This window comes from Phocoena sinus, chromosome 18 (genome assembly GCF_008692025.1).
Source record: "Phocoena sinus isolate mPhoSin1 chromosome 18, mPhoSin1.pri, whole genome shotgun sequence".
NCBI classification, from domain to species: domain Eukaryota; kingdom Metazoa; phylum Chordata; class Mammalia; order Artiodactyla; family Phocoenidae; genus Phocoena; species Phocoena sinus.
The window spans coordinates 47,907,834-47,920,074 of NC_045780.1; the positions used below are offsets into that span (position 1 = coordinate 47,907,834).

Genomic DNA, 12,241 nt, shown 5'->3' on the forward strand with positions numbered 1-12,241 from the left:
CAAACTCATAAAACCATTTTTTCTAAAATTCATATTTAGATCACTTAATAAGTAATGAAATTCTTAAAGTGAGGGAAACTCATTGTATTAATACATAGTAGTTATGTTTAGCACAGATTTAAATGACCTTTAATTTCAATACACTGCATATTCATTTAAATACACTGCACACAGCTTCATGCAGAGGAAACACACAATTTAGGCCAGTGATAGGAATAATGTACCTGCTGACAAAGGGGCGGATGTGATGACCGACATATATTTTTTTCCTTCTATTGAAAGTGCCTTAAACAACTTACCACAGACAGGTGTTAGTAGGCATTTAAAAATATTTGGCCAAACCTTTATGTTATTATCTAAACTGCACATTTATGAAACGATATTTAATTATTTTTAAAAGGTACTCTTCAGCATGTCTTTTATTTTTTACTCTAAATTCCTCGTTAATATATAGAAAATGATCCTCTTTCACGCTCCTACAAATATGTTTAATTCACTGTACGTATAAGTCCTAAACAGATGACTGATCATGTACTAATAAAGCACAAAAGATCAAGTGTTAAAGGTAGAATCAACGTGACTTTCTCAAAGAAAGTGTCTTGTTGTCCCTTGCTCACCTCCCATTGCGTGTGTAGTTCTCATAAGTCATCTGTTATAATCCCAAACTTCACATTCATTATTACTGGTCACACACAAATAACTTACGCAATATGCCTGAAGCAAAGGTAAGGCTAAGAAGATATTTATTAAAATCAAAGCAAGTCAACCCGAATCCCTATAGAACTAGTGTTGATTTTACTTTGAACCCTAAGTTATGAAATCTTGCATGTAATTATAAATCAGAAACCAGTATGGGCTCACTTTGAACCAGTGGCAGCAAATCAAGCAAATTTCATTCTTTCTTTTTAAAAGTACTGTTATTTGACTGGTGGTTTAGGAGACTCTGCCTTGAGCAGAGTGAGTATTTCTCTGCTAAGTGGATGGATGAATTTGGCATATCTGGGTTTGGAGCAGGAATTTCACAAGGACTTTTGGATGCAGCTGTGAGATCAAGAAACATGGATTGGAGTAGGACAACTAAGTGGATTCTTAGCTGTAAGTTAATAAATTAAGACCCACTTGGATGGAAGTCTCCAACATCACATCTCAGGGCTTTTTCCTTGAACCTGTTCTACTTAGTACTTGGAAAAATGGAGAAGCTGAAGGAGAAAGCTAAAAAAGTAAAAGCAAGGTGGGCAGGGAGCGCTCCAAAATCTTTTCAATTTATTAGAATAAGGAGCCCAAGTCAATAAAATGGATGCAGTATAATTATTTCCCAGACTTGAAAGGGTATGTGCAGCCCCCATAGTAATGACTCTGTCCTGTATCTCCCACAAGAGGTCACCCAGCCTGGGGCAAAACACCTTAGTGACGGGAAACCCACTATTCCCAAGGGAGCCATCATCTGAGGGACAGGTTCAATGACAAATACAACACTGCGCGTTTAAGTTGAAAAGAAATCCGTTATAGGTACAGGGGATGGGAAGATCCAGTTTTCAGCAGTTTTTGATTTAGATGACCTAACAGAGTCAACTGCTAAAAGACTTATCATTATCTTTACGTCTATTAAGAGACGTCCATTAACAAGAGCTCTTCCCTCAATTTGTGGTGTGAAAACGTTAAAAGATACTGTGATATGTTGGCATATAGGAAAACGTGGCTGAGAGAACAGCGGGTGTCTAGCTTGGAGAGATGAAGATACCAGCCGTTCATGACAGTGCTGAGAAGAGCACCAGGGTGCCGGAAGTGAAATTTACACTGTGATGGCTCGAGCGATTCCCTTTGACAACGAGACAACGGGAGCCAAACAACGCCATCCGAGACAATTCAATGCTGTAAGAGACGAGGACTCCGCCCTCAGAAATGTCACCCAACTTGTCTTGCACAAGAAAAAGCTCTCTGTCACGCGAGGCACTTAAGGAGAGATGGGAAATAATACTTGACCGGGAGTCACACTCATACCAAGGAGGTAATGACACTGGTTATTGTGTGGATCAAATGAAGGAAAAAATATGTTAAGTGTGCAGAATACTGCACAGTATAGGGACTGGGTCTCTGTGAAAGATGACACCCAAGGATCCCTCTAACTAGGAAACGAACTAGACTTGGTGACATATAAGGTCCATTTGGACCCTAGGAGTCGACGATTTCATCTTATTAATAAGCCAAACTAATTACTTCTGCTTCAGCATTAAAGGTTTATATTGCTTTGAATTATAATGCACACATCACATCTCCCCCACTTTCACAATCTATATTAAAACCTATAAGATGCAATCCTATCATGCCATAACATTCAATCCTTTAATAGTACCTCATTAAAACTTTTCCTCTCTTTCACTGTTCATCACTTGCATAAATGAAATAGAGGGTGCGTATGTGAAAATGGGGATAATAAGTATTTTGGAAAGTTCAAGGAAAACAGAAGTAACTCAAAATATACAAGGATTCACTGAAGAAAGGTCATTCTGTTTTTCCTTTAACTGAAATGCTCCCATAAGAAGTCAGTAATATGAGCTGATCATACTTACTCCTCTGATTTGTGTTCACTGTCTACTGACTGATGAAACATGCTTATTCAACTTGCATGTCTCTACACGCATTCTTGGCCTTAATGAGAAAATCGAAGACACACTATTCTATATAAAATAGATAACCAACAAGGACCTACTACATAGCAAGGGAACTATACTCAATATTTTGTAATAACCTTTAAGGGAAAAGAATCTGAAAAAGAAAAAGGTATATGTGTATGTCAAATGGTATCACTTTGCTGTACACCTGAAACTAACACAACATTATAAATCAAGTAACTTCAATAAAAACTTAACTTAAATATTAAATGGCTTAATTTTTCAGATCCAAAAAAAAAAAAAAAGAAAGAAAGAAAATTGATTCAAAAATAATGCCGATGCAATGGGAGAGGCCACAACAGTGAGAGGCTCGCGTACCGAAAAAAAAAAAAAGAAATAGTGCCGAAGAAATAGATGAAAACCTCTCCTGGGAAAGCTCTGGATCAATGGAGAGGAAAGAATTTGGAATTAAGTAGAAAAGGGATAAGGACTGGGGATAGGGAGGAAAGATGGAAGCGACAGTTTTCACACTGCGTTGAATTCCCTTAGAAACAGTAATAGTATTAATGTATTATATAAGCAGAGGTAAACTTCGGATTCTATAAAGCTTTTCTGACTTCAGGCAAGCATTCCCGTGCTATAACTTCATCACACACACAAAAAGATGCCCCATCTTAACGATCAGAGTCATGAAAGTCTCTGTAAAGCAGCTTTCAAATAATCTGATATAAGAACATGGCTCAATAAATGGCAAAGAATGACGATTTAAATGATTTTGCTACCTCAGCTGAGAAACAGTTTATACAGTGTGGTCTCTCAATGTATGTGAGATGGGAGCACGATTTACGCAGCCCCACAGGAGTCTGTTACACGTGAAGCTCCCAGATAGAGGCAGGTGCCGGAGGCTGACTCCTGTCGAGGACAGTTACTGGCTCTATAGCACGTTGCTACCAGGAATGCCTGGGAATGAATTTCTCTCTTCTCTCTGCTTCTCTGAGGTTCACACATTCCAGTCACCAGTCACTTTTCTGACCAAAAAGTTCTGTAATTGGGGGTCCCTCCTTCCACCTTTGGTCTCTTCCCAGAGCCTCCCATTGATGGTACCCAATGGGATCCAGAAGCCAAGGAAGCCAGGGGATGCCAGGTGAGGGACACACAGGGTAGAGGATTGATGGGGTGGGTAGGGAGCTAAGTGAAGAGTCACTGGCTTCTTTCCTGGGTAGGTGCATGGGTGAACGGATGGTGACAAAGTCAGTGGATCACTTGTGATCTCAATTTCCTTCTTTGCAAACTGTGAATATGAAAAATCCTCTTCTTATACAAAAAAATACCAGTGAGAATCAAATGGAATCATGTGGAAGTATTGTTTTAAACTCCCCACGGTGCTATGTATATGTCAACCTTATTTCATTTTTTTTTGGGGGGGGGGTTATCTGTTTGGTTATTTGGGGGATGAGATCAAGGGGAGAAAAACATGATCTAAGTGGTGGTGAAAACGATAACTTTAAGAGAATGATTTTGTTCAGCTTGTTTGGTATGTTATGTGGACATTTTAAAACCTAATAACTAGACAACGATTAAGTGGTAACGCTGATTACGAAAAAGACTAGACCACCGTGTTCACACTATTATTTTAAAAGTCCTTAAGACACAAAAGAAATACTTCTTTGCTTGCTGAACTTCATGAAGACTTAGGCCTTTTTTCAACTGAGAGAGGGAATGTACTCCACTCAGAAAGGAACATATGATGCACATGTGATGGGTGAGCACAGAACATTCCAGCACACTCATGGCTCCACAGCCAAGTAGCTGGCCCTTTCTGGACTCTCAGCGACCCTCAGGGGAGACGCCCTGCAGAGCTGTACCTGTATGTGTCCTTCGATGAGCCTTCAGGTGAGAACTTTTTGTGTACACTTTGTTGCATCCCTCAAAATCACATCTGTGGATACGCCGTTTTCTGGAGTCTGGGGATTCAGACCTTCTCTGGCGTCTTGTGCTCTCAATACTAAATGGTGAGATTGAACTGGAAAAAGAAAAAGTAGATTTAAATGGTGAGCAATACAGCACTCTGTTTGGTTCCACTGCCATGACACCTGAGGCTCACAGCCTGCAGCTTCATAGACTCAAGGTCCCATGTCCACATTTCCCGCTGTCACCTTCTGGGACACATTTCATTTCTTAATCTTGAAGGCAGGCAGCTAGACCTATTTTTGAGGAAACACTCTTAGGGAGAGAAAGACATGCTTAAAATAACAACAAAATGACAAGAACAAAAGCTAAATGAAAGCGGTGGTGAGTGAGTAGATCCCCATCATCAAAAGAAATAATCTGGCGGTGTTAAAACTATCTCTCAAAGTTTTGAACTTGTGAAGACACTTACAGAGCATATTTTAGGAAGACCTGCCATAGACAAATGACAACATGAATGCATTTAATAAGTAACATGAGGGTCTGAACTGCACACGACAACATACACAATCGTGTAAAATCACAACGTAATTTCAAAACAAGTAAGGTCGGGTTGAAAGAAATGACACCAGTACCTCAATAACATGACTCATGACAAGCTATTTCAGTTCTGTAAAATGCACCTGACATTTGACTTTTCTCGTTGGTGGTTTTTCACGGTGAGGAATAAAGTTCACTGTATTGAAAGATTAGCTGTACCACATTATAAACAAAAGTTTTAACTATGAAATTTGGCCCTGACTTTTACATTGTTTAACCTTAATGCCACAGTAGAAAAACAGGATTAGTTTGTAATGTCAGGTAACCGATTAACACGTACTGCTTCCAACCTTAATGTCTTTTGATTGAGATAGAAATGAAGAGCATGACTCATCTTCTTTAGTTATTCATGAAGTTCTTGAAAATTACAGTGAAATACACTAAAAAAAAGAAATCACCCATATTCCTACTATAAAAAACTTACCACTATTAATACTTTGACATTACTTTCTTCCAGGTTTTCCATGCTTTGATGCTTTTTAAAATTCCTTTCTATTAATAAATCAATCCTTGAAAAACCTGAACTCAACAGATAAAGATACCCCTCCCCCCTTCTATCATTATCCTGGTCCCTTCTCCTCTCAGGGAAAACCTCTATCATCAGCTTTCTTTAAATTCTTCCGATTCTTTTAAACCATGCTTACTGATATATATCTGCATTCATGGAAACTCATTATATTGTTTGGTGTTTCTTAAGAGACAAATAAATAATATGCTGTTCACATGATTCTGCAAATTGTTCTACACTTGACTCTTGTTCACTTGACACCGAGGATCTGAGATCTGTTCGTATGGATACACTGCATTGTTTATTTGCAATGCTATATACCACAGTTCATTGATTCTGAGATGAATATTTTAATATTTTAATGTCTCTAAAAGCAGGATGCTTCTGACATTTGACAGCTTGTCATAGTTTGACAGATTTTTTTTTCTTTCTTCGTGGTATATAAAGTAATGGTGTATTTTACAATAGATGGTGTTTTAACCTAGATCAGGAGTTGGTAAATTGCTTCTGTAAAGGGCTAGAAGTGAATATTTTATTTTGACTGAGAGTCATACAGTCTATGTTGTAACAAATCAACCCTGCAACTGTAGCATGAAAGTAGCTATAGATAAATATATAAACAAATGAGTATGGCTATGTTCTGATAAAACTTTATTTATGAAACAAATAGTGGGCTGTAATTGATCCACGGGCTGTAGTTGCTTGATACTTGACTCAGATGAAATACGGGAGTAGTCCAAAGAATATCATCTCAGCATTTTAAAATCCATTTCCTAGGTGATGGACATATAAATTATTTCTAATATTTCACTAGAACATTGCTCCAGTGAACTTGTTTTGAATGTCTCCTTCCATGTACTTGCCTTTTAGGTTTTCAGTGCATCTTTTCACTTGTACAAATAACAGATTCAGTAGCCAAAGCTTCATATTATTAGATAAGATCAAATATAAATGATGTTTATCTACTAGTATCTTAAACAGTTTTGTGCAAGGTTTCTAGTAGTTGAAGGAAAGAACATACGGGAGAGCTAAGCCACTTTTTCAGCCTTCTTATCACTCAATACGGATTTGTGGTTTTCCACACCATCGACTCAGTTGTAGGGATTGGAGCCTATTGTGAAAAGAGTCAAAATAGTGTGACAGGTCTGCCCATGAGAGAACAGCTTTAGGCACTCCTAACAAGGTATGTTCTCGCATAGGCTGTGATTTTTGCAAATAATTAAGACTGTGTGTGTGTGTGTGTGTGTGTGTGTGATAAGAGGGCAACAGTAATTCAATTCTTGAATATCTAGTCATAAAAACAAATATGGATCTTGTCACTGGGGGCCCTCAAAAATAGAAACTTGCACGTTGTGGTATGTTTGACATCTTTCAAATTGAGAATATGATATGGTATTTCTTTCCTTCAAATTATAACTTAAAGTCTATAATAAGAACCCTCTGTTTTGTACAATAATTTCTACACACTAGTACACAGAAGTCTAAATGTAACTAAGCAAAATCACACACACATATTGTTTGCCCATAGTTGACTTTAGCTATTTATCTTGCTATGTATACATGTATACAGAGAAAAGTGAAAAATAAATCTGAAATAAAAAACTGAGTAACTACTAAGTAGGTCTTTAAGGGACTGAAGTAATGCTGCTATATAGTCAATCAACTACTGAACTATACGGCAGGCAGAGAAGGGGAAGCAAGGGCTATAGAATGGTATAAAATTACTGCACTCAGATTTCTGAATTTACATTAAATGAAGACAGGTTAGGTGGACGGCCTTAATGTTCTACAAAACTTCATACCCGGTTATCCTCATTTTAAAAGTGAAATGTTTTTAGGACATTATGAAGAAACAACCACCTAAAGGTATATGTGTAAAGATGATGATGATGATAAAAATAATTTTTAAAGGTATGTGCAATGAATAGCTGGACCGAGCAAAAACTAGCTTTAAAATGATATTCAGTGGGTAAAATTTTCCCTGGTTCCCCTTTTAAATGGTAGAGACATCCTCAGAAGACATCAAAGAACCTTAGGCTAGCCTGTACCTTTCAGAACTTATTGATCTCTTCGTTGGAAAGGCAGGAAGGTAAGTGGGGCTGAAGTGAAAAAGAATAAAAAGTGGAGAAGAGCTTAAAGAACACAGGAAGAGGAGAGGACAACCCAACTCCACAGAGGACTGCTGCTGTACTGGGGCCCACGGCATGATCCTTACAGTTAGGGGGCACTGTAGGTGGAAGACAATTGTGGGTGGGTGTTTGGCCACGCCAAGTCCATGGCAGGAAATCGATAGTCACAGCGCTTAGGTACCAAGTATTTTTGTGTCTCTGGAGCCTAGAACATTGTGGGCATATAAGAAATGTTTGCTAAATAGAATGAATGAATAGATGGATGAATGGAAGAGTGTATTAAGTCAGGTATTCCTAATTTTTAATTTAGTATAATCAACTAATTAATGAATCTTTAATTGGTTAATTAATCCTTACCAGGATCCTTGACTGCAAATCTTCCAATAATGGTCCACTCAATTCCTCACTCTTACTCTCATTTCCCTAAATTTCATGTTTAAATGCGATAGTATACAAAGTGGCCTACTGAATATCTGGGATTCTGGGTAACCATTAAAACCACATGTACATAAAAGTGCCTTGGTTCTTTACTCTAAGTTCAAGAGAATGGCATTCTAAAGCACGGCTTACAATTAAAATTCTCAGTGGCAGACTGCTGAGACCCCTCTGAACACGTATAAGATACTGGTGAATGAAAGAAAAAGCTTTCCCTTTGATCCTAGGTAAGCATCTAGGTGAGTGCAAAAGGGTGAAGGACTGATTCTAACTCATCCTGTCCCGTCTCACCCTGGGGCTTAAAAGCATGGTATTTGGTAACAGAACAGCTATAATTACATGTTGGGTGTTTCTATCCTGCCCTTCTTATGCTTTCTGAAAGCCATGTGCCCTTCGTTTCCAAAGCACTTCAGGTATCCTCAAATGCACACACACTGGCTTGTGTGCTTCAAAAGTTGGCCTTTTGTTCTGAAGAATGGAAATGCGAAAGAAACTACTGCCTATCCCAGCAGAGGATTCTTCCAATAATCCTTGGTAATAAGCCCGGTATGATGAAAATGGTCAGGGTAAAAGAGTTGCTAGTGTGTTCCCAGACACGGCACTAATAAACATATCCGTGCAGTTCAAAAGAACAATAACTAAAGGCCCACTCCCTTCCCCAGAAGGTTCCACCATTTAGAAAAGTGAATGAATGCCCGAGGGGGCCTCATGGGCACTGCGTTGTGATAATTAGACGTAGAGAAAACAAATGAGTGCATCACGCCTTCAGTTACACAACAGTCCCACTTGGAACGGCAAGTTAAATTAGAATTAAACCCAGAGAGGCTCGAAAAGTCATATCCAGGAACAGCTCTATTTAAATAGAAGGCACCACGCCGCTGCCATGAAAGAAATGAAGGTTAACTGTAATCAACACGTAATAAAAGGCCATTTGTCACGTGTGACCTGAGTGTGATGAGACGCCCTTCACTGAAATTGGAGTTTCTATAGGAGTTAGAAAAAAGAAGCCAGGACATTCGTTTAAGGTTGGGAAGGGAGGACACACACATCCTAAATTTTAAAACAAGAGCAGAAAACAGAGGGATAGAAGGTGCTTCAGCAAATTCACATATATCATCTCAACAGAATGCCAAGGAGTATGGCCGAGGATAACCATGACGGCTGACATTTACAGAATGCTTACCATGTTCCAGGCGCCGCTCTAAATGCCTTAAGCTTCAAAGCAACTCTCGGAGGTCAATATTATTAGTACCTCTAGTTTACAGATGAGGAAACTGAGGCAAAGAGAGGTTAAGACCGAGGCCAAAACAAAGTTGGTGACCACACCAGAACTTGAACCCAAGTGGTTGATTGACTCCAGAACCCAATCCTAGTTAATATGTTCTACTGACTCAGGTAAACAGGAATATAAACCAGCATATAACACACTATGAAAAAGCAACAAAATAATCTGTATCATTTAAATTTCCCCTCTAATCCTATTATAGAAAACAACAGCACATAAAAGCATTCTTAAACGTAGCCTGCTATAATGTACTTTTCTCTTGAGAATTTTAAGGTAAACTGTTTTATTTGTAGAGGTACTCAGTACTACTTACTATTAATCTACCTTAAAAAATACTGTCTTCAGGTTGTTGTAAAATACATATTTCTTTCCAGGGACATGTTTTTAGAAGACTGAGTTTGGCAGTGGTATGCGATTAAGTCTTCCTTGACCATCAAGACCACAGAACTAGTTCCTTCCCTGCCATTTTAGTTTATTTACAATTGTACCAAAAAGCATTTAGAGTTGGTTGCATGACACAGTTACCTTAAGGGAAGGGGGAACATTCAGTTTTAAGAGTATATTTTGTACTGTTTTCCAAAGTTTGCTTTAAAATCATTTTCCACAGGAGATAAATATCACCTACGGGAATTCTGAATCAGCTTCTGCCACAGGAGAGACGGAAGCAAGAACTACTTCCTTGTTAGTAAATCAAACACCACATTGAGAATGAAATATCGAGGCCACACCATCAAAAAATCTAGAAACAATAAATGCTGGAGAGGGTGTGGAGAAAAGGGAACCTTCCCGCACTGGTGGTGGGAAGGTAAATTGATACAACCACTATGGAGAACAGTATGGAGGTTCCTTAAAAAACTAAAAAAAGAACTACCATATGACCAAGCAATCCCACTACTGGGCATATACCCTGAGAAAACCATAATTCAAAAAGACACATGCACCCCAATGTTCATTGCGGCACTATTCACAATAGCCAGGACATGGAAGCAACCTAAATGTCCATCGACAGATGAATGGATAAAGAAGATGTGGCACATATATACAACAGAATACTACTCAGCCATAAAAAGGAATGAAATTGAGTTATTTGTAATGAGGTGGATGGACCTAGAGTCTGTCATACAGAGTGAAGTAAGTCAGAAAGAGAAAAACAAATACCATATGCTAATGCATATATATGGCATCTAAAAAAAGGGTACTGATGAACCTAGTGGCAGGGCAGAAATAAAGACGCAGATGTAGAGAACGGACTTGAGGACGCAGCGGGGGACGGGGAAGCTGGGACGAAGTGAGAGAGTAGCATTGACATATATACACTTCCAAATTAAAATGGATGGCTAGTGAGAACCTGCTGCATAGCACAGCGAGATCAGCTCAGTGCTTTGTGACCACCTAGAGGGGTGGGATAGGGAGGGTGGGAGGGAGGCTCAAGAGGGAGGGGATATGGGGATATATGTATACATATAGCTGATTCACTTTGTTGTACAGCAGAAACTAACACAACATTGTAAAGCAGTTATACTCCAATAAATACACACAAAAAAATATCGAGGCCACATGCCAAAAAAAGAATTGATGAGAATTTCAGTTAAACCGGAGTTCCATAAATCTTTGTAATTGAGATTCTATTCACGTGGACAAGCCAGACATTTGTGGGTTTTTTGCAGGCTTTCTCTTAGCCAGCAGATGGCTCTCAGAAGCAGGAATCTTTATACTTCTCTTCCATACTATCACAGACTCTATCTAGCTTCTATCAAACCATGTCAGTGCCTCTTCTATGACATGAACTGGGGAGAAGGCGTTAGATGCATTCACCCTCCAGTCCCCAGAAGCTACATTCCAAGGCAGCCCAGATTCACCGATTCACAGATTCACCTCTTTCATTCCAGCCCATAGTTTCCTACAGAAAACTACTTTCGAGCAGACTTGAAATTGTAAGATTAGTAGTTGCCAATCTCTCCAGAAGCTGTGCCTAAAACATTATACACCACTTTACATTGAAATCTGGATCCAATAAAAATAAATCCATTTCACAAAATGTATAAATCAAGAGTAATACATTTGCTGAAACATGTCCCAAAGCTCAATCCTGGCATACATTCCACTAGAATTTGACACTTTTTCATATGAACAGAATGTGTCAAAGTGTATTTCTAATTATTATTCTAATATATGAAATATCCTACTAATTAAAATATAATGGGTTTACAAACGAAGTTTTTTTAGGTGGGTCTGCAGATAGATTCATAGTATATCATGATTTTCCTTAAAAATAACAGCTGCTACTAAGTATTTTTCACTACTATCTAGGACCATTAAAATACTCAGAACTGTTACAGGCTCTGTTACAGATCTCAGAATCTCCTAATTCATCATATTTTAGCAAGTAAGTAAAATCATAAACTGTGTAAGCAAAAAGTAAAATAGATAAACAGACAAAAATGAATCATTAATGGCATTTGCTGTGATTCCTTATACTATCAAACTTTCATGATGAATTGATATTACAAATTGAGAGAGGATTATTTGTTAACAAAAAAGATCCATTTCAGATAGGCAATATCTATTCAAAACTTTCTTTTGGGGGAACACTGTAGGCATCGTAAAGACTTTTCCCCATAAAATCAATTCATAATGCCGAATGGAACAAGGGTCCTGAAACAAGTGCGGATTTCTTTTCTTTTCTTTTCTTTTTGGCTGCACCTTGCGGCTTGTGGGATCTTAGTTCCCCGACCAGGGATCAAACCTGGGTCCACAGCAGTGA

At 38.4% G+C, this 12,241-nt stretch overlaps 1 protein-coding gene across 7 annotated transcripts in view; it reads right to left on the bottom strand.

Moving 5' to 3' along the window:
• KLF12 (Kruppel like factor 12) overlaps nt 1-12,241 on the bottom strand; it is a 443,387-nt gene that overhangs the window by 16,874 nt on the left and 414,272 nt on the right. For all 7 annotated transcript variants that reach the window (XM_032610840.1, XM_032610842.1, XM_032610838.1 and 4 more), the window contains one exon: nt 4,478-4,635. In XM_032610840.1, coding sequence (XP_032466731.1) covers nt 4,478-4,635 — 158 coding nt within the window. The remainder of the gene's footprint in view (nt 1-4,477; nt 4,636-12,241) is intronic.